The 25,635-nt window shown below is 41.6% G+C and overlaps 1 protein-coding gene across 5 annotated transcripts in view; it reads right to left on the reverse strand.

Annotated features, from left to right (window-relative positions):
* Positions 1-25,635, reverse strand: part of BMPER (BMP binding endothelial regulator) — a 266,365-nt gene that overhangs the window by 77,023 nt on the left and 163,707 nt on the right. For all 5 annotated transcript variants that reach the window (XM_074367258.1, XM_074367259.1, XM_010970983.3 and 2 more), the window contains 3 exons: positions 21,810-21,950; positions 19,592-19,696; positions 15,679-15,724 (listed from right to left, as the gene is read on the reverse strand). In XM_074367258.1, the coding sequence (XP_074223359.1) occupies positions 15,679-15,724; positions 19,592-19,696; positions 21,810-21,950 (292 nt within the window). The remainder of the gene's footprint in view (positions 1-15,678; positions 15,725-19,591; positions 19,697-21,809; positions 21,951-25,635) is intronic.

Genomic DNA, 25,635 nt, shown 5'->3' on the forward strand with positions numbered 1-25,635 from the left:
ACCTGACAGGGGCAGCTGGCAGGTAAGGGAGGGACTGAGCAGAGCTGCACTAAGGAAAATCAACTTAAAAAAAAAGATTAGTTGTTTTAAAAGTTTGTACCAAATCTCATAGGACATGTAACACTTCTGGTGCTTGTACATTTAAAAGTTACTTATAATACTCCTGAATTTTTTAAGGCATCTCTATTTGAGAATCTCAATATGCTTCTGTGGTCTTAATGTCAAGGACAGAGAAATGAAACTAGGATAATTTTGTAAATAGAACTGACTTAATTCCATAACCATATAAACAAGAACGGAGAATAAATAAAAGAGAGCAACATAAATGACAATACACCAAAGCATTGGTATTATTTCCATTTAACTGATTCAAAACATTTGGAAACACGGTATTCTAAATGTTATTCATGGTTTAAACAAATGTATTATATTCAGTACTCATGTATTTTTAAGGCCAGATAAACAGAATTGCCAAACAGATACATGTTTAAACTTTTAGGAACCAAAATATCAATAAAACTGATAGTCTCTGGGTGTTTTATTTAGAAATACAAGGCTCCTATAGTTTGATCTGTGTATCAAAATCTAAAGTTAGATAAAAAAAGATAAATTGTAAAACCCAGCATTTGGTAAGTTAAAGAAATTCCAATGAATTCATCATTTCAAAATACCATTAATTCAAATACTTACGATACCCAGGTAAAGTTTTACACTGGAGTATTTCAAAGGTTTTTAGAGAAAATTAAGTATTGTTTCTTTTTTAAAAACAAAATTTGGCATTTATTTGTTCTGCATGCAAAGATATTTTATCTGTTTTTTTTTAAGAAGGGGTGAACAACCAGAAAATGAGAAATTCATTTAGAGAAATTAGCCCACATGATGAAAGAACTATCATAAAAAAGCAATTTTCAGGCAGCACTAGAACAGGTCAAGAATGTGAAACTTTCCTATAAGTAATTGCTCTGAGTATGTCGGGGAAGAATAGAGCATCGAGAGAGAGGAAGGATGTGCCAATGATCTGATAGGACCAATGGGATCCAAGGCAAACATTTGCTTTTAATTTCTAAAGTGTTTGGAGAGTATTGTTGTTTTATGTTATGATACATTATGTCATTTTGTGTGTCAATTTCATATGGCTCCATCTAAATCACATGTATTTGGAATTTAATAAGTTAATAACTTGTTCTAAGTTAGCTTTCCTTGTCAACATTTAATAGAGACTCACAAAAGAGAGTTTCTGGTTTGCAGGATAGATTCAGTGAACAAATACTTTAAAGAATATATAAAAGGCTCTAGTTGGGGGAGGAGGGTGGAAGAAATGGGTTGGAGAGAAAGCTTTGAAACCTCAGCACTAACAATTTAATTCACCCTCCATTTCTATTCCTTCCTTAACCTTCATGGTTGGTTTTTTTTTTTCATGTGACTCCAATTTTACTGTTTGTTGCTTCATATTATGTCCTAGCTCCACCTTCCTAATCTTACACCCCCCGAGTGTCCCCACCTAGCTAACTACATCCCCCCAAGTGTCCCCACCTAGCTAACTACATCCCCCCGAGTGTCCCCACCTAGCTAACTACATCCACCCGAGTGTCCCCACCCAGCTAACTATATCCCCCCGAGTGTCCCCACCCAGCTAACCACCCAAGACTGCATTTTCCAGTTCTTTCTCCAAGTGATTACTTTCAAAATTGTCCCATCACCCATTCCCCCTCCCCGCCCCCATTCTGACAAGCAGAATCCCTCCCTGGCATGAAAACGGTGCTTTTTGGCTGACAAGGAGCAAGGCAGTCCTTTGGGACACCCCAGGGTGCACCAGGAGAATTACAGTTCAGAGTTAATACTACCACCTGCCACGGAAGGACTAAATGTTAACCTGACCACCAGATGCACCAAATTCAAGCCAGGGCTCTTCAGAGTTTTAAACTCCACATACTCGGCAAAAAACCCAGAATCAATCAAAGTTTTTGAGCTTTTGAGCTTGTAACAGATGGACCTCAGCCCAGGCACAAATGAAGGAGTTGAAATTATACTCCTGGGAAATCCTCTCTCAGCTGTGAGCAGGCACAGGCAATGCCTGCATCTTCTGCCCAGAGTCTGCAGAGGACAACATACAACTTCTCTAGCGGTGATGACACCAACTGCATCAAAACTATCATTAACAAAAACAGTCATCGCTAACATTTGCCAAGCATTCACTACATACCTTAGCACTACAGATCATGGACACATTATAAGAAAATGGATATTTAGACTGTATGCTAATGTTAAACAAACAGCTAAGCACTTGGTGGTATATCCAGAAAATGAACTATTAGGTAGTCACTGAAAAAGTTTGTTGATGATGTTCATGACTGAGGAAATGCTCATGCCAACAGGAAACAAAATTCTATCTATAGGATAATCTTGACTGTGTTAAGATAAATACTCAAACACACACATACCACCAAATTATAAGCTGTGGTTATTTCTTGGTGGTAGAGCCATGAGTGATTTTTTTTCCTTTCTGCCTTATGCATGTCTGTTTTCGTTTTTGTTGTCTTCATGTTTTATTTTTACGAGTCAAAATGTGGGTACCTGTAGATACGGTCAACTATGTGACAAAGCAAATCCTCAAAGAAGCATCAGAAAATATACTGCCTTAGCATAGTGGCCCTGGGCCCTGGGAAACCTCAGCTTGCTCGTAACCACACAGGAAGCAGTGCGGGACATCCAGGGGTACCGGGCAAGGGAAATCGTGTGTGAGCAGGGCTGTCAGGAAAGACGTTTTTCAAGAGTCCCTAACTTGTGGAAGAGAAGGGTTTGGAGATCAGGATGATTTTTCGTGTAACAGCAATACAGAAGAAGCCAACAAAATTTCATGACGAGGAAGATGCCTGAGAACTACGTGTTGCATTTGGGATGTGTGCATCACAAACTGAAATAATTTTGAAACCTTGGCCCTTTTTCTTGGCTCCTCAAGGTCCCTATGCCCAGTCCTGCAGGAGCAGCGAACATGTGTGCTGGAGAACAACTGAAACTGAGAAGCTCAGGGTCACACAAATCTGCTTCGCTGAAAAGGGAAAAACTGGAGAAACACTTGGGGGACAAACATGAACACTGTATCCTCCTGTAATTTTTGTTCAGCAGACCTGGTGAAAGGAGATGCAGTCCAAGACGTCCAGATGTCTGGTCACACTCTTCTGGAAAGACTGGAGTGATCACTGGAGCTGAATAAACAGCCCATTCTATAACTAACCTTGCTTGAATATGCTTCAGTTGGAGGACAGAGAGAAAAATGCCAGTTTACAAGCAGTGGTGTGTTTTTTCATAGTCCTTTAAGTCCAATCATCAGACGTCATTTTTGTTTCAGTTTATGTTCAGTAAAATGTATACAATGTCTAGGCATTGGGGGAAAAAGGATGAGAAGTGTAGAAACCCAAATATTAAGGATATTTTTTCCTCTTAGGAAATGGAATTATGTGTGACATTTATTTTCCTCTTTCTTGTTTCTGTGTATATACATTATTATTTACATGTACATGTTATTATTCACAAACGCTACGTATACTCTTGGAATAAGGACATTTGTTTTCAAAAGTTAAAAATACTGCATGAAAACATTTTGCTTTGATGTTATGTGCTTTAATAAGACTGCTATGAGAATTGAGAGATTCAGGCTGCTTCTGAAAACATAATTCCAATGTTTTTCTCTTAATCTCATCAGGTACATTTATTTCTGCCATGGGTATATTTATTCTAATAAAATGCCTTCCTTCTGCGAGCAGTGATTATTCTCCAAATATCCGTCAAAGAAAATTAAGGGAAAATTATACAACTTCATGTCATAAGGAAAATAAGAGAAACTGAGAAGACTCTAATCTCCTCCCCCCAAAACACAACAAAACAAAAACAGAAAAGCATAAGAAAAAAAAGCATCACTCATGGTTCCACCACCAAGAAATAATCCGTTTAATAATAATTTGGGGGGGGGGGTGCCTGTGTGTGCATGTATTTTAACATAATTAAGATTATCCTGTACATGAAATTTTATTTCCTCTTCACTTAATGTAAGATTCCCCCAGTCATTAAGATCACTTTGAAGACAAAGAAAGTGACTTTCACCCTCAGTCCATTACTTCTGCAAAGAGGACCATCTCTCTAACTCATCGTACCACACCACCACACAGATCAGGACGTTTCTGGAGCAGTGTTCTAACCACGAGGAAGTCTATCAAATAAAAAATATGGCTTTAAGCTTTCCTCAACACAAACTGCCGTGAAACAGGCCCTGTGGGACACCAGGGTCACTGGGTCATGCAGGGGCTCCTGAGAACCCCAGGTGGCTGGGAGTCGTGATGATGCCAAGTTTGAGTCAAGAACCAGGAAAGGCTGGGATTAGAAACATTGCTCTTAACACAAGCCCTTATGCAGTTGGTCGAGGCTCTTCCTGAACATGATGTAAGCTTCCAATATAAACAGGCTGTGTGTGACCCAGCAGGAACCGAACTTCTCTGCACAGGAGGCTCTGGCCTCGCTCAGAGGCGGCTGTTGCCCCCAGGGGACCTGAAAGCCGACAGAAGTTCCACCAAGGGGCACCTGGATTCCTTTAAGATTTTACACCCTTGGCTTCCTTTTTCCACCCCCCCTCTCTTTTTTTCCCCAATCTCTGTCTTTTTAAGCCAAAGTGCAGTTAATTTACAGTGTTCACTATGCTGTACACCAGAAACTAATACACCCTTGGCTTCTTAAATCAAGAACTTAATCTGATTTTACTGTGTGAATGTGGGGGGAAGGCATAGTGGATCTCTCTCCACCAGATATACTTACAAATCTACATATAAAAACTGATTTTTTAAAAAAGTTGCATAGGCACCAGAAGCTAATATTTAAAAAGAAAGGAAGGAAGGAAGAAATAGAGAGAGAGAGAGAAAAGAAAAAAGAAAAGAAAAGAAAAGGTTTGGTAGGGATACTGTTAAGAATATAAGTTTCTTTCCACATGTTTTCCATAACCTCCTGTACTCACCAACTTCAACAGCAGAGCAAAGGAAGCATCACCACCTTCGAGATCGAACCTAAACTAAATTTCACCCTAAAGCCCGGCTGATATCCTACAGCCTCCCCACCTGAGCCCAGGGCTTCTCACCTCTCACCTTGGCTCGAACAGTGGCCTGAACTTCACAGTTTATGGCACAGGAGTCCTTCAGCTCCAGTCTCCCGTGCCAGCTCCCCAGCTGCCGGCTTTCCCAGTGCCTCAGCCAAAGTCACTGCTCTTTCCTTTAAATCCCCAGAACAAAACTGACCACAGAGCTCAGATTTTCTGGGACAGACTTCATTTCAAATACTCTCTCCTCTAGTCACACTAGGTTTTTCAGTTTGAGGGTTAAAAATATGGTCACCAAGCCCACAGCACACTCATGATAAATCACTTTCTACCCTAGCTTTTAGTCATAACGTATCCTTAACTCCTAAACCAGGCATTAAACTCCTTATATGTAAATTTTGTGTGTATTTCTTAGTGCCTGGCAGGCTGCCTTGTATATTGGAGGATCTGTATTTATAGATATAAATATGATAAACAGACTTATCTGTGCATTACTCACAGACATGCCTGGTCAGGTGTCAAATATTTGTTAAATAAATGGGTTAATTAATTAAAGAATATATTTTGGTGGAAAAAAATAAACTGACCACACTGAATTCACTAAAACAGTTCATTGTAATGAATGGCCTATGGCAGGTAATAAATAGAATTTTGCTTAATCCATTAATTAATTGAATAATTAATGAAGGCTCGCAGAACAAGGAGTTAAGGCTGCAAATGGAACTAAGGTGGTTACTCAGCTGAGATGGGGAATTATCCTGGATAATCCAGGCAGGACCAACGTTATCATGAGGATCCTTAACAGTGAAAGAGGAAGGTAGAAGAGTGAGTGTCAGTGATGCAGCATGAGGACTTGATTTGCCACTGTCGGCTTTGAAGACAGAAGGAGGCCTTGAATCAAACAACACGGGCAGCCTTAAGAAGCTGGACAAAGCCTGAAAACGGATTCTCCCCCAGAGCCTCAAGAAGGAATGCGGCCCTGCCAACACCTTGATTTTGGCCGATTAAGATCCATTTCAAACTTCTGATCTCCAGAACTTATTAAGATAACAAAATGTGTACTGTTTTTAAGATACTAAGTTTGTATCTGCAGCAAAATGAAACTAGTACATTTAGCAAAAGCCAATGTGACTATTCTAAAGTGACTAGTTTATGCCAGATACTTTCCATAGTTTCACTATCTCCTCTAAGCCTCACTACTTTTCTGATTCTTCTTTTAATTTCTTAGCAATGAGTTTAGAGAGGTTGTCATGTTGCTCATGGTCAACCAGAGAACAGCAGTAAAGACAGAGTCCAACCCAGTGTCTGTGGCTCTGAGGCCAGTGCCTTCCTGGCCATGATGTTTCCATTTACACTCTATGTATTACAGCATCCCACGCAGTCGGAGTTAACGAGTTGGGTTACAGAGCTTTTTGGGAATCTGAAGAAATGTGTAGATACCCTTCCAAGTGTACATGAATATACTGGCTCAAATGTAGAGGTTCACAGACACACTGTCCCAAGACTGATCAATGACCTCTTAGGAGTTCATGAACTTCAGTTTAAGAATACCTATCTAGAAGTTAACTATAAACTATATTATATGGTTTTCTCATTTAAAGGTGTTTACATTTCATCTCCCCAACCACATTGCAAGTTCCTAAACTCAGAGTCTGTATCAGCTTTTTAATCCATGTCCTCCAGGACACCTTCCAGAATGCTGGAAACTCACCAAGTGTTAATACAAACTTGTTACAGATGAGCATTTTTGCCACTCTATCAACCAAGCTCTGACCCCAAAACGTCTGGTCTCTTTAAACTAGAAATTGCTATTTATCAATAAAGAAAGCTGTGTACCTGAGCTGAAGAGATAGGTTTCACGTCTCTAAATTAACCTACCTTCTAGCTTTAAAGCCACCTTAAAGCTCTGGGAACTTTAAGTATGTTGCTGAGAAGAGAGTCCGGGTTTGAATCCCAGTCTTGCCACTCAGTGACTACAAAATCATGCACACACCACCTACACAACTTCAATTTGTTCACCTGTAAAGTGTGTCTAAGAACCACCACCTTTCAGGGTGATTATAAAGATAAAGACAGGATCACAAAAGTGCTGAGAACATAATAGATGCTCAGACGGCAGTCATTGTTAGTTTTATTATGATAAAACTATGCAAATCAAGCAAATAGACTGGCTAAAATAGGACTGAATAAGACTGTAACATACACATAAAACAGAAATTTGTTGAAAAGACAATGTGAGCTGAGTTGGTCTAGGAAAGACATATACAAGGTAGGTTTGGGACTAGAATGGAGTAAGCCTCGAGGCCAAAAGAAGAATGTTAACAGTCATGGGCAAGGAAAAGAAGGCAGTTTGCGCAAGAAGAGCAGAAGACAGATCTGCCAGAGCGGGTAGTTGCTCCGAGAGATGTGAGACACTCAAGCCATCTATAAATAAATTGGCCTGAGATTTATTGCCAGCCCAAGAAGTTTAAATGTAGTCCAAAGAACCAACATTTCTTAACCTGTTTCCTCTGAAACATCAATCCTGCCTGTGACTCTGCCAAAATAAGTAGAAATAAGAAAAACCTTTGCAGCCCAAATTAGTTCGGGAGGTACCCGTACTCCATCATCCTCCTGAAAGTTTACCCTGCACGCTGGCATAGAAAGGGCTCTGAGAACTCTGCAGTGAGGAAACATATCTAAGTTTACTTGACCCAGCATTTCCCTAATGTATTTAATCACAGAATCTTGTTTCAAAAATATTACTCATTACTGTCCCTCAGCACTAGCGTTTTATAAAACAAACTTTGGGAAATTCTGCAAGAGACCAGTGCAGGAAGCTGGTGTAGGTCCTTGTGAAAGCCAAGTTTGGGTTCTGACAGTGGTATGCAGAAAGGGCTGACGGAAGGAAAAACAGAAGTTAGTTGCAGGCAAAAGGATGAGGGTCTGGCTGCTGTGGGAATGGAAAGGAAATTATTTATTAGAAAAACAATGCAAAGAGACAAGCAACCAGACTTGATGACCGATGATCAACATGGGAGAGAAATGCCAAAAGTATGAGAAATAACATTAAGACTCAAAACCTGTGCAGCTGGGATAAAGGAGGTGCCAGAATTCAGTCAACAGATAGGGGCTGGAAATCAGCCATTAATCTCTTCATCCAACTCCCAACCAAGATAATTTGGAGAATCAAAGGTAGCAACTGTTAAATTCAAATACAGTACATTGTGAAAGAAGAACGTGGTCTCCAAAAAAATGAGACACTGAGATCTACCATATTAGCGTCTTGTCCAGAAGTCCTACATTAAGAACCTGGAAGTACAGACAATATGAAACCAGAATGAGAGAGTTAACTAAAGAAGGGGTACCGTGGAGGCAGAGCTGTGAGTTCACAGGATTAAAAGGTGTCAAGTGAAAGGAGAACAGATGTATGTACTGAAGAGAGACAGGAAAGTGTGGAGCAGAGGAGGGGAGCAATGGCTGGGGGCAGAGAGTATTAACCAAAAAGGAGACTGCGATGAGGAAGAAGAGGACAGTATTCATCAATATGAACTTCACATCAAAGGGAACTACAGAGTGCAGCTAATGAGTCATTTCTCCAAACTCCCAGGGAAGGTTAGAACTCAAGTATTATAACCCAAGAGACTGAAGAGTTTAAGGGACCTCGGAAACGTAGCTAAGGTTTTAAAAGGTGAGGAAATACAACTGCTTTCAAATAGAAGACCCTGATCATGTATAGAGGAAAGAAATTGGTAAACTTTGTATATATCCAGAGGCAAGCCTCCAAAATGAAGAATAATGTAGTCAACAGAGAACACACAATAGTGCTTAAAAGTTTCGGCTTTGGGGTCTCATGGACCAGGCATTAGCTGACCTCACCTTATTTAATTCCTCAGACCCTCAGATCTCTCATTTCTAAAATGGGGATAATAGCTTCCACTTCACAGATTGTTGTGAGATTAAATGACAGAATGCATGGAGAGTGTTTATCACAATGCCTGACACGGATTTATATTCAATAAATCGCTGCTGGTAATAGAAGCAATTGTAGAGGCAGCAGAGTAGCAATTTTTGTTGTTCTTATTTTACTCGTGGGAGATGTGACCTCCAGAGAGGTATAAACCTGCCTCAGCTTTGCATAGAGTAATGTGTAATTTATTATACAGGCTTTTCCACAAAGTATACTTTTCATTTTCAGAGTTTGGGATTTGTATTCTTTGTTTGTTTTTTCACTTAGCCGCATTTTAGGTGTACCACTGTTAAGACGTTTTGGTCACAAGTTCCTTTAAAAACTGGATGCTTGCCTCTTTTTTGTGATTCAAGATGGCAGCCTTGACTAAATGGACCAGGTGTCTAATAATGCATATGTATTTATAAATATGTATCTTTCTGTATAAAACATAGTCTTTAAAAATTAGGCAAGAAAGCAACTTTTCATTGAATGATTTAATAATATCCCAAGCAAAAATCCAGGGGGGCCATATGATGTTACAGAATGAATACTGGAGTAGGAGGTTAAAAAAAAAAAAAAAAAACTCATCCCAACTCTTCAGTTAATACTACCCTGAGTCTCAGTTTCCTCACCTAAGAAGTAAGAGGGTTGACCTCATAGTAAGGTCCATTCATTTATACAATTCCATGTTAATATGATGACCATGACTGGCAGAGCAACTTCAACTCTTTCCTACTCCCAGTGAAATTTATACACAGTTATTTCAAATATTAAATTACATGTATTTTATTATTGTAAGAAAATTGGGAGAGATCTTCATTTACTGCTGGAAATATCTCAACCCTGAGTTGCCAGGAAGGAGAAGAAAAATACCGGGAAAAGTGAGAGGACATGGAAAACCATGCCAGCTGGATTTGTCGAGCACACCAACTATCACTGCTCTGAGCCGAAGCAGAAAGGTGGCGGTGTCGCCAGGTGGATGAAAGTCTGGGCACTTGAATCTAAGTTTCTTCCTGGGTGGGGTGGAGGGAAACCCTGCCAAATTGGAAACTCCGCCTGAGATCCTTCACCAGTCTCTAATCCTTACCAATTGTAAAGCCCTCCAGACCTTCTCTTCCCTTCCTAACTGCAATCAGTTGTCTGACCGTACAAAAATGACAAAGAAGTCAAGGGTAGAAATTCCAGCCCAGGCCCTGGGGCCAGACTTCCTTGTAGGAATTCAGGCTCCACCACTTGATCCCTAAGCCTCAGTTACCTCAGCTGTAAAATGGAGCTAATAACATGACTTGACTAGAAGGTGGCTGCAAGGATCAAAGATCAAATGAGATAGCCCAGGACAGCGTTCAGACACACAGAAGATGCTGAACAAGTAGGAGCCATGGCTGCCCCTGCAATTATTGCCCATTGTTGTTATTTGATGATGAGGATGATGGTGGTGACGATGACTGGTAAGTATACGGTCAGAACTTATGAAGTATTAACACCCTGTAGAAAATGACAATAGGTGGTAGATAGAAGATGGCCCCCAATAATTTCTGCCTCCTCCAACTTTGCATCAACTTACAGTCAGAAAATTTAAAGGAACAGTATCCCTTAGCACAGAACAGCATCCATAACAGAAAACAAACTGATTTCCTCACACCCTTTTAATGCCCCTCCTGCCTGTGTGGGGTTTCCTAGACACCATGTGTGGTACAGTTGGGTTTTATTTGCCACCTCTGTCTGCTGGTTGGGCCTTGGGAGCAGTGACAAATCCACCTCCAGATGCTGGGGCAGAAAGTTCAGTGGCCACTTTGCTTAACACCTCCTCGGCAAGGCTAAAGTCAACACCACAAATTCTTATTCTACAAGCATCCTGAACTCCGGTTTCAAATTTCCTTGCTTTCCCGGGTTAAGGACAGACTCTTGGCATTAAGGAACCTGGAGCTGCTTACAGTCTCGGAGGCCAGAAACCTTGCTCAAACACAGAATTACTAATTTGTGGAACCTCTGTCAGTGGAGATTTCTCACAAAATAGGCCCAAAGGTCACTGTTTCATTAAGATGTTGCTGCATTCCCCCCAACCCCAGCTACTCTTTAATTAGAGATAGCTGCAGGCACACTCAGGGTCTTAAGTAGGTGAGCCAAAACCAGCCAGGGCAACTCCACGGTGCCCGCGCTGGGCGCACGCAGCAGGCGGGGGTCCTCTAGGACAGCAGGCACAGCAGTGCTGCGCACAGCTGGGAATCTAACCCTTGAGGCTTTTAAAAAGTCACCTGGCAACTGTGAGCCTCCTCGCACCCTAAGTTGCTGAAATCTGATACTTCCTGTTACTTGTGGGATGTGTAGTTGAGGTTATTTCAATTAAACGCACATCTGTGCTCAGTATACCCTATCCTCCTCTGCGTTATGTAATCGTGAACTTTCATTTTGGGTTTGGATCCCGATGGTTAGGACTGATGTAGCTACAGGCACTACTTAATGAATCCATGAGACTGGAGATTGGACATCTATGTCTGGGCTGCCTTGGGTTGCCTCTGGTCTTGTAGATGGTTGAGATTAAATTCTTTCTCAAAGTCAGTCTCTTTCTCTCTCTCTCCTCTCTCTCTCAACACACACACATCCACACACGCACACATCCACTCCTCTGCTAGTGAAAACTTCGCTACTAAGTACTACCTCTGTGTCTGAAAACAGACATTCTGCCAGCAAAGAATTTATCTGACTCAGGTCTCTTGTCAGGTAGCGAGGACAAGATTCCACCTACTGTTTGCCACACGTGCAGTAAGGTAACATTTCACTTGGTAAACCAAGTGCTATGCACACAATGAACAGTGGCCTTCTTGGCACCCAACTCATGGTCCCACGGCAATCAGCCCAGGGAAAGTGGGACCGCTTTAGTCTATGGCTCATACTTTGGCAAGAAATGGCATTTGCACAAAAGCTTTCTAAAGTTTGTTTAGCTCACTCCAAACATTTTATTTTAAATAAGTCATCCGAACCAAATTAATTCTTTTCAATTTGAAAGGGAGAATGTCCTGTGTTATTAAAAGACAGTAATCCTTTTCACACTTTCTTCAGGTCTGGCTTTAAGAGGACTCTTTTTTTTTAAAGACTCATCACTGGTCTTTCAGACCAACCCCACAAAAAGCGTTGTACTTTAAGGAGTACAACAATTTTGTGCCTCAGCTGTTGCCTATTACCTCCAAAATTATAAATTACTGTTATCACTGACTATGGCAAAGAGAAGCCTCTGAGAACATACAACACATTTACTTCAGGTTTCCTCTTCACTGTTCCTTTCAGGGGTCTGAGAGAGCCCCAAGCACTGCCGAGACAGACTAAGCCAGTCAATAAAGCAGGAATTGTGTGGGATTTCAGAAACAGACAATGCAATGTCACTGTTGGAAATAATGCCACACTCATTTAACTACTGCAGGTAATCAAAGTAAGCTTTGGTTCTGAAACCATGGAATCAACTCATTTTATTTGTGTATGTATGGATGTAAGTATCTAAGTATTTTTTCCTTGCCTCCATTCAAAAGAGGATTGGAAGTAGCTTATAGGCATACACACTAAATAATCCAAAACATGTAAGAGTAGTAGACACATAAGATGACGTCAGGAGAAAGCTCACTGCACAAAACCCACATGCCACTAGCGATGGGATAAAAATTTATTTCTAGCTTCCTAGCAACTAAAGCAAAGATGGTGACTTTAATCAATCAAGATATAATCATGCCTTTATAATTTTTTTTGTAGGGCTAGACAATGAAAATACAGAAACACATTCAATTGAATCCAGAGGCTTTTAGTTTGTCATTTTTTACATCAGCAAAAGGTCAGCCTCACTCTACCCTCCCCCTTCTATTTCATCTAATCACTGTGTCAAGAATCCAGTTACTGTGATTCATACCACAGGTGTTTATTTCTGGCTTCATCTATGCTGTCACCCCTGTTTAGAGTACCAGTGGTTCTCAGTCAGGGCTGAAGGTGCCCCCCAGGGGACTTTTGGAAATGTCTGGAGATAGTGTTGGTTGTCACACCTTCAGGGGAGGGGTTGCTATCGGCATCTAGTTGGTAGAGGCCAGAGATATTGCTAAACCTCACAAAACGCACAGGAAAGACTTATCCACCACAAAGAATTATCTGGCCAAACTATCAATAATACTGAGCTTGAAAACTCTGCAGTAACTAGTGGGGTATGTACACGCATGTGTGATCCTGTTTGCACGAGACAGAAATCAGTCATTTTTCTGGTTTTCGAAAACACTAGCATTAGTTTGTACTTCAACCTTCGTTTGTCTGCTCTAGAAACCTATGTACCAGAAGAGCTTTCATAATTGACAGAGGAGGAAAAAAATGAGCCCAAAGGCTTGTTCTGGATCCTGGATATAATGACAAAGGAATTTCGAAAAAGGAGGTCTTTAGGCAACTAGCTACAGGACATTGGGGTAAGTCTACCTGAATGTGCTATGAAAATCTGGGCATTGCTTAAAAAAAGCAGAAAGTCACGCCATCTCATAATTCAGTCTGAACAAATAAACCTCTCTAAACAGAATGTGTTTTACAGCATTGATGGAAGAACTTCTGGAGAGCAAGATAGAGTAAACAGATGGAAAGAACACCAAAGGAAATTGAGAAACTGCCATCTGATGATATCATTTCGATTTGGACCAAGAACCACATGCCTGGACTCTTCCCACACTGACCTGCTGGACGCAGGCACAGAGAGTCAGTGGTCTCCCTGCTGCCCCTCCAGCTGGGTGGCTTTTCCCCTTGCCAACTGCCTCTCTCAGTGGCAGAAGTCACGGGCTCATTCACACATATGGTATTTATATTTATGGTGCAATGTACAATACATGGACAATAAACGTTTAATACGTCTACTTAAAAACTTTTGGTTTGGATTTGTCATGCCCATCCTTCTATTCTTCTCTTCTTTCTTTTTTGTTTTCTGATAAACCACCAGTTTTCTATACATGGAAAGGCTAGTCCGGAGTGGATAAACTGATAATGAAACGTAGCCTTCCTCTCAACGATCTCAAGAATCACCCTTCTTGATTCTGGTAACATAAAGTCAGATGATTCGAGATGCAGGCTGTTTTGGTACGAGACTGGCTGTATGTTTGTATTAAGCTGAGCAGCAGTGGTCTTGCCTGACAGCAGTGAGATAGGCAGACGGAGCCCCTCTGTGCTCATGCAAATCAAAAGGGTTAGCTAGAAAATCTGAGGAGTTTGCTGGAAGTCTGTCTCTGCTTCAGCTAGGAGATACTTTCTAGGGAAATGCAAACATCTCCATGCACACAGATACAGCGGGAAACTTCATCAGTTTAGACTCAACTCTGCTCATCCAACAAGGAATTAAGCTGGAAGCAGTCTCCAAACCATCCATAAACAAAGTTTCCTCAGAGAGTCTCTGGGAAGATGATTAAATGTAATAGTTTATACACATGTTTTAAAATCAACTGGTGTGTTAATCATAGCTAATTCTACTTCCTGCATAATTCCCAGGCTCTACAAAGTCGTACTTGGTTGGCCTCCTTTGAATTATTTCAGGTACTTCATTATCTTTAAAGAAAAATTCTTTAATGAAATCTATAATTTATTTTTCATTAATTCAACCAGTACTTTTATCCAATGTACAGTGTATAACCATTTAATATCTGCCTCAAAAAACCAGTGAGATATGTGTTTAGTAGTATATACACATCTGTGTACATAGTAATATACAGAATGAACTTATGTATGAACTCTTTATTGTCCAAAAACAAGAGCCAAGATAACTCTTATAAACTCTGATTTCAGGCAAGTGGAATAAACAAATCTATTCCCATGTGAAAGCTGCTTTCAGCCGTCATCAAAGCCCACTTCTCTAAGCCTGAACGGCTCATAAAATACCTTCTAATAGATTCCATGGCTTGGTTAATCCTGCTTATCATACTTCAGAACTAATTTGACAGTGACATTATGAATACTCTCCCTTCAATGAAACACTTCAGAAAGCTATCCTGAAACCAGATGAATGTGAGGAGGACTAAAACGGGGATTTGCTAATAGATCTGGGCATGTCTAGATGTGGGGATGACAGTAAGTCTGCTGCTATGCTGTCTGTGATGCGTAGCACAGTCCCAGATGGCTTTCAGGCCACGTTAGAGAGAAGCTTCAGTAACAGTCAAAAATAACAGGAGGGTCAAACCACTGCCAGCCTAATGTCTGTTGTCTTATCTTTTACCAAGAGCTACACAGGATGTGCCCAAGTGACATGGGGGTGGGGATGAGGGAGGAAGAAGTACAGCTGTTTGACTTTCAAATGATAGCAGGAAAATCTCTCCTAGATTATGCACGATGTTTGGTTTTACTGGGTATCGTTATCTTAGCCGCTACGACTGCAAATGCTATTAGAAGTTAAAACGTACATTAAGTTATCCGGTCCTTTCTAAAAACCTCATCAGACCATTTATCTTCTCAATTTCTCATAGCAACAAATTCTGATGGAAACATCTACATTTGTCTCAGTTATGTTCTGTGCGAAGATTACCACTGACTTAAATTGTCTGTAGGGAGGTGAGAAGACCCCATCCTGTACCTATAGAAATAGGCTGAAAAGTTACACCACCATTTCCCTTGCTGCATGATAAAATGTGAAACACATATTAATAGCACATTTTCAATGGAATAAACTTACTTTCAGTGCAAATAGGACAGCATCCTTTCCTGTTGAGAATTTTACCCTAATCGAGGAAAAAAAAAAAGAGTTTAGTGTTAAGAAACAGGGTCTGCTGAGGACAAAACTCTTTCTTAAATCTAATACCAGATAAACCAATGAAATCAGTCCAAGCTGTATTTGAACTCAGTGCCCAGATGGTGATGATGGTGGTGAAAATGAAGTTTCGAGTATCAAGTTCTAAGGCCAGGCAAAGTCATTCAGAAAGCTTTCCTGTTTTTATCCTCCGAGAAATACAATACTGAAAAGGCTCAATGGTGTGATTTTTCTCACATGGAGGGAAGATGGGGACAGTCTGGATTCTACCTTTTTTTACTGCTACTCAAATCTAGCCCTCTGGAGACCCAGTGCATGCTCATAAAAATAGGAATTGTCATAATCTCCCAGCCTATCAATCCATGCAAGGCCTTCGTTCTCTCTTTGCTTACAGGAGGGGCCCCCAAAATAAACCGTCACCCAAGCTTGGGCCTACGTTTATGAACATATCTGTGCTACAGATCAAATTCAGTCTGATTTCTTGTTTCAGAAAGTGGGATGCTATCATGTTAAGTCATTGTTATGCAGTCAAGGCCAATGAAACTGAGGGTTTTGAAATGCTGAGTAATTTTCCATTACCTTTCTGGAAATGCAGTGTAATCTCCTACACTGCGTTTCTTTCATTTTTTTTCCCCTAATGCTTGACATTTAAAGGAAGAAGCATATTCTCAGGACCCCTATCGGAAAATGGCATTGTCTTATCTCTGACTCAGTGGACTGGCAGGAAAAGAGACGTGGGAAAAGATTAACATTTGAAGCACATGCTACGGAACCAATATGCCATTAGGTATTTTCCTTAAGTTACCTAACATCAGCTGAGTGGTAAGGATTTAATAGGTTAATATTTAGAACATATTAGGGTTTAATTAATATTATGTTGTCATAGTCCTTGTCATTAAGATGCACGAGAACTTTATGAGCTATTTCCCTTTTTATAGATGAAGAAATTGATGCCATGCAATACAAGGGTGGTAGGGCCCAAAATCAAACCTAGTTTTGTGCGACCGTATAGGCCACCTTCTCTCCACTCCAGATTTTTATTCTCTCTCATCTTTAAGAGAATTTCATTGGGTATCTGCTATACATTACAAAGAATGTTGTATATCCTTCACACTTTATTGCAATTACACTTCAAAACAACCCTCTAAATATTGATGCCCCTTTCCCCTCCTTCTATGAAACTAAGGAAACAGTGACCACAGAAAGGTGGCCCAAGGCCTGCGTCAAGGCCACACACTTACTTGCCCACTGCATCAAGAATAGATTTAGGTACTCAAAAAAAGAAAAAGAAATCATAACCAACAGGAAGGAAAGAAAGAAAGAAGGAAAGAAGGAAAGAAGGAAAGAAGGAAAGAAGGAAAGAAGGAAAGAAAGAAAGAAAGAAAGAAAGAAAGAAAGAAAGAAAGAAAGAAAGAAAGAAAGAAAGAAAGAAAGAAAGAAAGGAAGAAAGAAAGGAAGAAAGAAAGGAAGAAAGAAAGGAAGAAAGAAAAGCTAGTTGGTAACTGAAGAAGTGGAACCATGTCTGAATCATTTTTGCATCAGCTAAGCCTAAAATGGGACACTAAAGGCTATGACAAGTTTGAATGAGACTTAAAACTCCATCCCATGCAGCCTTCCCATGGTTTGGGGCATCATGACACTTCCACTGGCAAGAGCTGTTATCTGTTCCCATTTGGCACAGAGGTCTCTTAACGCTTCTCGTGACTGAAAGCCGCTGAGGACAAAGCCAAAGGAGGTTGGCTCAGGCTGATGGAATGACAGCCCCAGGGTGTGGTGTTTCAGGTGCTCTGTACCAGTGGAGCAGAGCTGTTTAAACCGAGGCCCCAGCAGAGGGTGACTATATGAGTCCCTCCACCTGCACCTCCACACAAACGGCCATCTCCCTTCTTCAGGAAACAAGAGCGGGGCTGGAAACATCACCAAACTGGGTAGGGGATAAGCCAAGCGCAGGCTGTGAAGCCTGTGCTCATGAGTTACGTGTCTCTCGCTGTGAACCCTGGATGCTCTGTGACCGCATCAGTAAGAAGGGTCTGGTAGCAGCATCCACCTCAGAAGGGTGGTCTCAGCGTCAAACAAGGTCGGTCCTGCAACTGCAGAGGCAGTCTCAGTACATGTCAGCAATGATGACATGACAGTGACATAGCGACCCTGGCCCTGGTGGAACCCTCGGTCCTCCTCACAGAAGGCACTCCTTTGCCTCCAGGGGATTGTCAGGGAGGGAATCCAACCACAGATTCTTCTTCAACAAGGCACGTATATTTCTGGAAAAAGAGATGTGTAGTAGCCAGGAAGGATAAAGCAGGAATACCGTCTACTTCAAAAAAATTTTCGTTTTAATTTCCCCAGGCAGCGCAGGGGAAGGGAAGTTAAGTGTTTAACAGGATTTCCATGGTAGAACTAACTTATCTTCCAAAGTGCTGGTGCTGGCCCCTGAGGAAGGAAAGTGTGGACTGGAGGAATGCTTGGAAAAGTGCCTAGAAACAGAAAGGTGGCCCCGGAGGCAGGAGCAGGGCACTGACTGACTGGCTGTGACAAGACAGGGAGGGGGTGGGGTGGGGAAAGGCCGGCGCCTGGAGGGACGGATGCTCCTGGCCCAAATATGGTCCATGGAGAAGAGATGCTGGTGACATAAAAAGCGTTGACCTCCTCACGGCAAGAGGACAATGAAAACCATCACCCCTGCCACAAGTGGCAGGACTCAAGTGAAGCTGGAAACCGCCCCGCGGCCTGCTGAGGCTGGTTACTTGAGCCACCAGGTTGGCACAGCGTTCTGTTTTTGTCTTGTAGAATAAGGAAGCCCATTATTACTAACATGTGCTGCGAGAGTTCATTAGCAGCGAGGGTTCCCTGAGGACTGGCATAAATGATGTGATCCCATTTTTCCCAATGAATATTTATAAGCAGACAGTGTTCAAGTCTACTTATTGTATCTCCTGTTCTTTTTTTTTTTTCTTTTATGGGAGGTTTTCAGTTTTATGTCTGAGGCTTTTTAAAGCAAGACTAATTAGGGTTTTTCTTTTTTTCTTTTTTCTCTCCCCCTTTTTATTCAGTTGTGCAATAGCCACAGCTGTTGTTTTTTTGTGCCTCATTTGGCACTCAAATAAAAACAGCAACTTTTTGTTTATCATAATAACAGATGTGAATAAAATTAAAAGCTGCCTATAACAGAGAACGGAAGACATGTCCTGAATATATGGACATATTTTTTCATTCACTAGAAGGTACTGAATAGGTTTGACATTTTCCCAAAACGCATAAAACCTTGAAAGGTTTCAAGTTGCTGAGGTGAATTCAGTGAAGCTCAGGCTTGAGAAGATAATGGTTGCTTTATTCAGTGCACTGGAACTGTGGGTTTCTGAAAAGAGATATTTCCATAAAGATGCTATTTCTATTTGGGGCTATAAGACAGGCCAGGGTTAAAGAGGGAAATTTTCAGTAGAGGGGTTGGAGGGTGCTATTGGGCAGGTGAAACCCCTAGGAGAATTTATTAATAAACATATTACTTTGAATGACTAAGGGAAGAAAACTGATTTGAGAAGACAGAGAGAGAGAAAGGAGAAAAATGCAAAGGCACGTTATGATGTTCAACAGAAAACCCAGCAAAAGATACAAGGGAGCAGATCAAACAGGAGTTGGAAATGTTAAGACAAAAAACTGGGAGAAGGTCAATAAGAAATAGGAGAGTGGGGACTAGGACAAGGTGAGAGCTATTCCAGAACCTGGAATTTTGGAGGATCTGGATTCTGTGTTCAGAAGATAGTGGGTGACTACGCCACCCACAGGATGGTTCTCAAGATGCTGAAGTCAAGAGAAAGTCCACCTCCACCTGCAGACGTACCTGAGGGCAACTGCTGATGGGAACGCACTGCTTCTTGCGACACTCTGTCTTGCCTTTCACACAAGCACAGATGGTACAGTTAACAGAGGACCACATCTCTCCATCCTGCAGGAGAGAGCACAGGATTCCACTATCAGCTGGAGGCTGATGGGAGCTAATCCAACAGGCTGGGATTTGTCTTTCAAGGAAAGCGTTTCTTACCCAGAGTGATGGATGCCATCATTAGAGTAAATGACTCGGAAGTGTTTATCTACGCCTAGCTGATTTAATAGAAAGATTAGATTTGAAGGTGTGTGTGTGTGTGTGGGCATGCAACCCTCCTCCAGGATATAAAAAGAGTTCTTGTGCGTCTAACCAAGTCACATTTGCATCTTGCTCCTCCTGCATTGTTTACTGAGTTTCACCCTGAGAGACAAACAAGAGTTTCCATTCATGATGCAACAACAAAGAGCTAAGTTTCCCATTTGATAGGCTGAAAGGTTTGAGCTGTCCCAGATGCCAGCAGTTAATTGAGATGTCCGGAGGTGGTTAGTTTATTCCCAGATGTGACATGGTTCTGGCCCACACAGGGCACGAACATACAAAGAATAGAGGCTAACTTAGATGATTCCCACTGGCAAGCAGACACCTGACCAGCAAGCCATCTGAAAATGTGGCACCCAGACAGAAAACTCCAAGAGCCATTCCTCCCATGTCCCTGCCTGTCTGATACTCTCCTCCCAGGAAAGCTGGGTAGCGTTTTGAGTCCCATTTCCTAGCCCAGGAAGGGCTGTTTGAGGAATTTCTTTGGCTCATTGGATTTATCATCTGCAACTGCCAAATGCTTGGCCACAAAAACCCTGTACCTCGGGAGAACACGCAGGAATGTGCATCCTTGCTTGTGAGAAAAGAGATTACGGGCAACAGAGTCAGGCCTGAAAACAAAGCAAGGGTTTCTTTCTAGGCTTACAGATCTAAGCAGTAAATTTTATTAAAAACAGGAAAACTGGCTCAGACCTGTGATACGGACTATTGCTTTACCTCTCTCTTCTCCTTTTTGGAAGGTATTTTAAGGACAATCTACTCTCTATTGCCTTTTATCTCTCCGACTGAATCTGTCAGAAAGGGCATCTGACTATTGCAAATTCTCTGAGGGCATTTCTAGGACTCAGTGCTTCAAGGAGGACCCTCTGCTAATTCCTTCAGGCCTCATCCACATAAAGGAACCTGGAAAGGACTTTGCACACAACACTCTCATGAGAGTGAGTCTACTGCGTCTGAGTGCTCTGAAGACAGAGGATGACTTTGTGTGAAATGGACACACAAGTGGCTCTGAAAGCCTTGCGTAGACACAACACACATGTGACCCCCTTCCCTTAGGCGCGACACATCAGGTCTTCCTACAGAGTCCGTAAGAACCAAGACTCTCCCTCCCACCCTACAACAGGAAGTCTGGCCAAGGGCAGCATGCCCGAGGAGCCTCCATATCTGATTTGATTCTGAGGGTCTCAATTCTCACGAGTGTCCTGAGATGACGCCTTCAGGTACAGAGAGACTGCCTCTGCTCCAGGGGAAAACCAAATAGGTGGTGGCAGTTTGAACAAAGCCAACAATCTTCATCCTGACGTTGAAACGGTCACCGTGTAACTTCCCACCGGGGCTGTCAGAAACCAATGTGAAACACACCTGAGATGGGTAGCAGAGGGCCCGCACACAGCCCTGCTGGCTCAGCTGGGGCAGGGCTCTCTCACCTTGCTCATCTGCTGTGCTGGCCACGTACCTACTGCGTGAACATCCTCACCTGAACATCTTCCAAATGAGAAAATCTCTCTCTGAAAAAGCAGCTTAGTAGAAAAGTTCTAACAACATCAGGATCATGGCAAGGGGCACTGAGCATCTCCAACTGTTGGAGATGCCCCTGGGCCGGGCATTCGGGCACCCATAGCTGCACCACCCGGGTGCAGCTCAGTCCCCACCACTGGCCACCACATTTGGGAAAGGCAATAATGTTTCACAGGTTTAAAGTATTTTATAAAGCAAAAGTAAAGCCAAAGGAAAACATGTTTTCAAACAGTTGCTTCTCTGCCCCTATGTGTTCTATTACAATATAAATAAGTACAATTTATACACACAGAGATATATATACAAAATATGCAATACTCCAATCTGTATTTTTGTCGGGAACTTGTTACGAATCAGTACAGTATAGTGGTTCCCACGAGCCAGACATGTGACATACCCGGAAAATTTTGTTTCCAAACTTGCACACTTTGATGTCCTCCAGGGGCACTCGTAGGAGGCACTCCTCACAACAGGCCTCCTGGCCTCTGTCACAGCCACCAGGGTGGGAGCATTTCTTCTTACAGACTACCGTAGAGTCCTGGGGGCCCAAAGGCAAACGAGAAATCAAAAACCACTTCCACCTCTACCAAACACCCTAACAGGCCTTCTTTTAACAACCCACAACTGACTGCTTTAAAATTGGGAGTCTGGCAAATGCTGGAGAGGCTGTGGAGAAAAGGGAACCCTCCTACACTGCTGGTGGAAATGCAGTTTGCTGCAGCCACTGTGGAAAACAATATGGAGATTCCTCAAAAGACTAGGAATAGACTTACCGTATGACCCAGGAATCCCGCTCCTGGGCTTGTATCCAGAAGGAACCCTACTTCAAAATGACACCTGCACTCCAATGTTCATAGCAGCACTATTTACAATAGCCAAGACATGGAAACAGCCTAAATGTCCATCAACAGATGACTGGATAAAGAAGATGTGATGTATTTATACAATGGAATACTACTCAGCCATAAAAACTGACGACATAACGCCATTTGCAGCAACATGGATGTTCCTGGAGAATGTCATTCTACGTGAAGTAAGCCAGAAAGAGAAAGAAAAATACCATATGAGATCGCTCATATGTGGAATCTAAAAAAAACAAAACATAAATACAAAACAGAAACAGACTCATAGACATAGAATACAAACTTGTGGTTGCCAAGGGGGTGGGGGTGGGAAGGGACAGACTGGGATTTCAAAATGTAGACTAGATAAACAAGAGTATACTGTATAGCACAGGGAAATATATACATGATCTTATGGTAGCTCACAGCAAAAAAAAATGTGACAATGAATATATATATGTTCATGTATGACTGAAAAATTGTGCTCTACACTGGAATTTGACACAACATTGTAAAATGACTACAACTCAATAAAAAAAGTTAAAAAAAATTGGGAGTCTGGGATTTTCAGATACTAAATACTATATATAAAACAGGTAAATAGCAAGGTCCTACTATAAAGCACAGGGAACTATATTCAATACCTTAGCCTATAATGAAAAAGTCCATAAAAAGGAATATATATAACTGAATCACTAGGCTGTATACCAGAAATTAACACAACATTGTAAACCAATGATACTTCAATTAAAAAATTATTTTAAATAAAAATAAAATACATGCTGAGATACCATATTTTAATCCATTGCAATACATCTCTCATTCTCTTCAAATGTTACTTGCTGACTAAATTTCTAGATTAGAAGAAGAGGAAGCTATGAACAGTGTGACACATGCTCCCTACCTTCTGAGGGATTATAATTTCATGCTCAAGAGACAGAAGATTCTACTCCAGCCAGTGTGTGGCAGGAAGGCTCAGCTCAATACAGGCCAACCAGCTTCCTTCTTTATTCCCACCTTTTTCCTTTTTTGCAGCCTTCATTAACAGTGCTCCCTGGGGTCACCTCCATGGCTTTGTGACACCTTCTAGGAGTTAGCATAGAGGCAGTTTATCTCTGATCACAGAGTGAAAACAAAGAGCTAATGTTCTATGTCGAGAAGAAATTCCTTAGTGTGTTCTGTGCTCACAAAGGAACCGAACGAGATATTCCAAAGCTGGCCCTGGGTTCTGGGGCTCTTCCCAGAACTGTGTGACCTTAAATGAGGCCCCTTAAGCTCTGAGAGTGACAAGTTTATATCTGTAATGTAAAGGGGTGTGGCTTGACTTCTAAAGAAGCGTCATTCCATGAACAAAACAGCCAAGTAAGCTGTGTGCCTACTGACTCAGTCAACGATGCACTTAAGAAAACGACAGAGCAGCTTCAGAAAAGCAAACTTTTCCAGTTTCCCAGCCAACAAGATGCAATTTCGCCTAGACTAGATTGTTGGGGAATGACTGTAAGAGTAAAACATTTATGTAGCTTAGCAGAAAGCAGGATGGAGGAAGGAAGTGCCCCAGGGTAGATCAGCAATGCTCTCAAAGCGGTGAGTAAGCATGAGATCAACAGCAGGGGAATGAGAGACCAAACCCCTCTCCACGGCATAGGCCCTACAAGGAAGCTTTGAGAGAGGACACATTTCCGAGCATTATATACAAATAGGTGGTGCAAATCAACTGAGGGAACTTCTGTAGCTTCTATGGTAATTCTATGACCTTAAGAGGCACTTCTGGTACCATCTACTGTACTCCCACTAACTTATCCATCTAAGATTAATATGGCAATGAAATGACCCTTCAAAAAAAGGCATTTGTTAGTCTTTATTTTAAAGGTTCATATAGCTGGGATAGGATGTAGAGTTGAACCAGAGCAGGGTAGAATGTGAGTTTGTTTATTAAATGTGTTATCTTGTGTAAATCCAGCTCCCTGAGCCTTGGATTCTTCATCTTCAAAGTGAGTGTGGTAATATCTACTTCTCAGGTTTATTGGGCAGTTTAAATGAAATATGTAAAGTACTTGGCACACTGACTGGCAGAGAGAAATTATTATGTCAACTCATAGTTTGAAAAAAAAAAAAATCCTTTGTCAAACTGCAAGTCTTGATTTCTAGTTTGGGAAACAAGGGCACTCACCAGCTCTCAAATAATGCATACTTCATAATAGATTTCCAAACTTCCATTAAACACACACACAGAGTACCCACTAGATCATGTGCCTGGTGCTGGGCTGAGCACTGAGGAAACAGAGATGGATGTCTTCAAGGAGCTCACAGAGTAACAGGAGAGATAACCTGAACAAAAACCGCAATATAATGTGATAAACAGAACCAGGAAAGGGGTAGAGACAGCAGAGAAGGAACAATCATGTATCCAGGTGGGTTGGGAAAGCCCCACCAGAGGTGACACCCAAGATAGGCTGTTGTGGATGAAGAGGAGTTTGCTAATCAAATTTAAAGGAGATGAGGACACTTAAGGCAGAAGAATCATCAACTGTGAAAGCATGGAGCCCTGAAACCAGACTGCGTTCAGAGAACTATTAAAACAGGTGTCCTGCACCTGCCAAGAAATTGGATTGGGGTGCTGGGAGAGGGCAGCTGATCTACAGTGTTGTGTTCATTTCTGGTGTACAGCATAGTGATTCAGTTACACATATATATTCTTTTTCATTATAGGTTATTACAAGCTCTTGAATATAGTTCCCTGTGCTGTACAGTAGGACCTTGTTGTTTATTCAGTATATAGCAGTTTTCTATCTGCTAATCTCAAACTCCTAATTTATCCCCCTCCATTTATACTTCAATTAAAAAATGTCTGTGAAAAAATTAAAACCCCTTCATGTGTATAAAATGTCGTTAATAAATCAGATCTTGATATCAAATGTCTAAATATAATCTTTAGGATAAAAAAAAATACCAATCATCCCCAATGACTGCAGCCTGATTCTATAAACATCCAATTTCCCAAAAATGACCATAACTCATACTCTGATAAAAACAACCTCTTGAAGGAGCAGTATCAATTATACTTCTTTTGGGTACTGGGACCCATTGCCTAATCATCTCACAAAGAATCTCTCAAAGAATGAGACCCAAAACACTGCCAGTACAACTGCCTTCCATACTTGGGATGCCTGGCTCTCCTGCGATCAGCAGAACTGGGAATGGGATGTGTTTTGTCAAAGGCTCTGTGTTCCCAGGAGGAAGCTAGAACCTGTGAGATTCCCGAAGAGAAAGAAAGTCCTGAGATGGAGGCCAAGGCAAACAGAAGGAGTGGCTGTATGTTCAGCGCCAAGATAACGCAAACCACGGAGGAGAGGTGGGCGCTTCAGGAAAGTATTCTCGGGC

Source organism: Camelus bactrianus, chromosome 7 (genome assembly GCF_048773025.1).
Source record: "Camelus bactrianus isolate YW-2024 breed Bactrian camel chromosome 7, ASM4877302v1, whole genome shotgun sequence".
Classification (NCBI taxonomy): Eukaryota; Metazoa; Chordata; class Mammalia; order Artiodactyla; family Camelidae; genus Camelus; species Camelus bactrianus.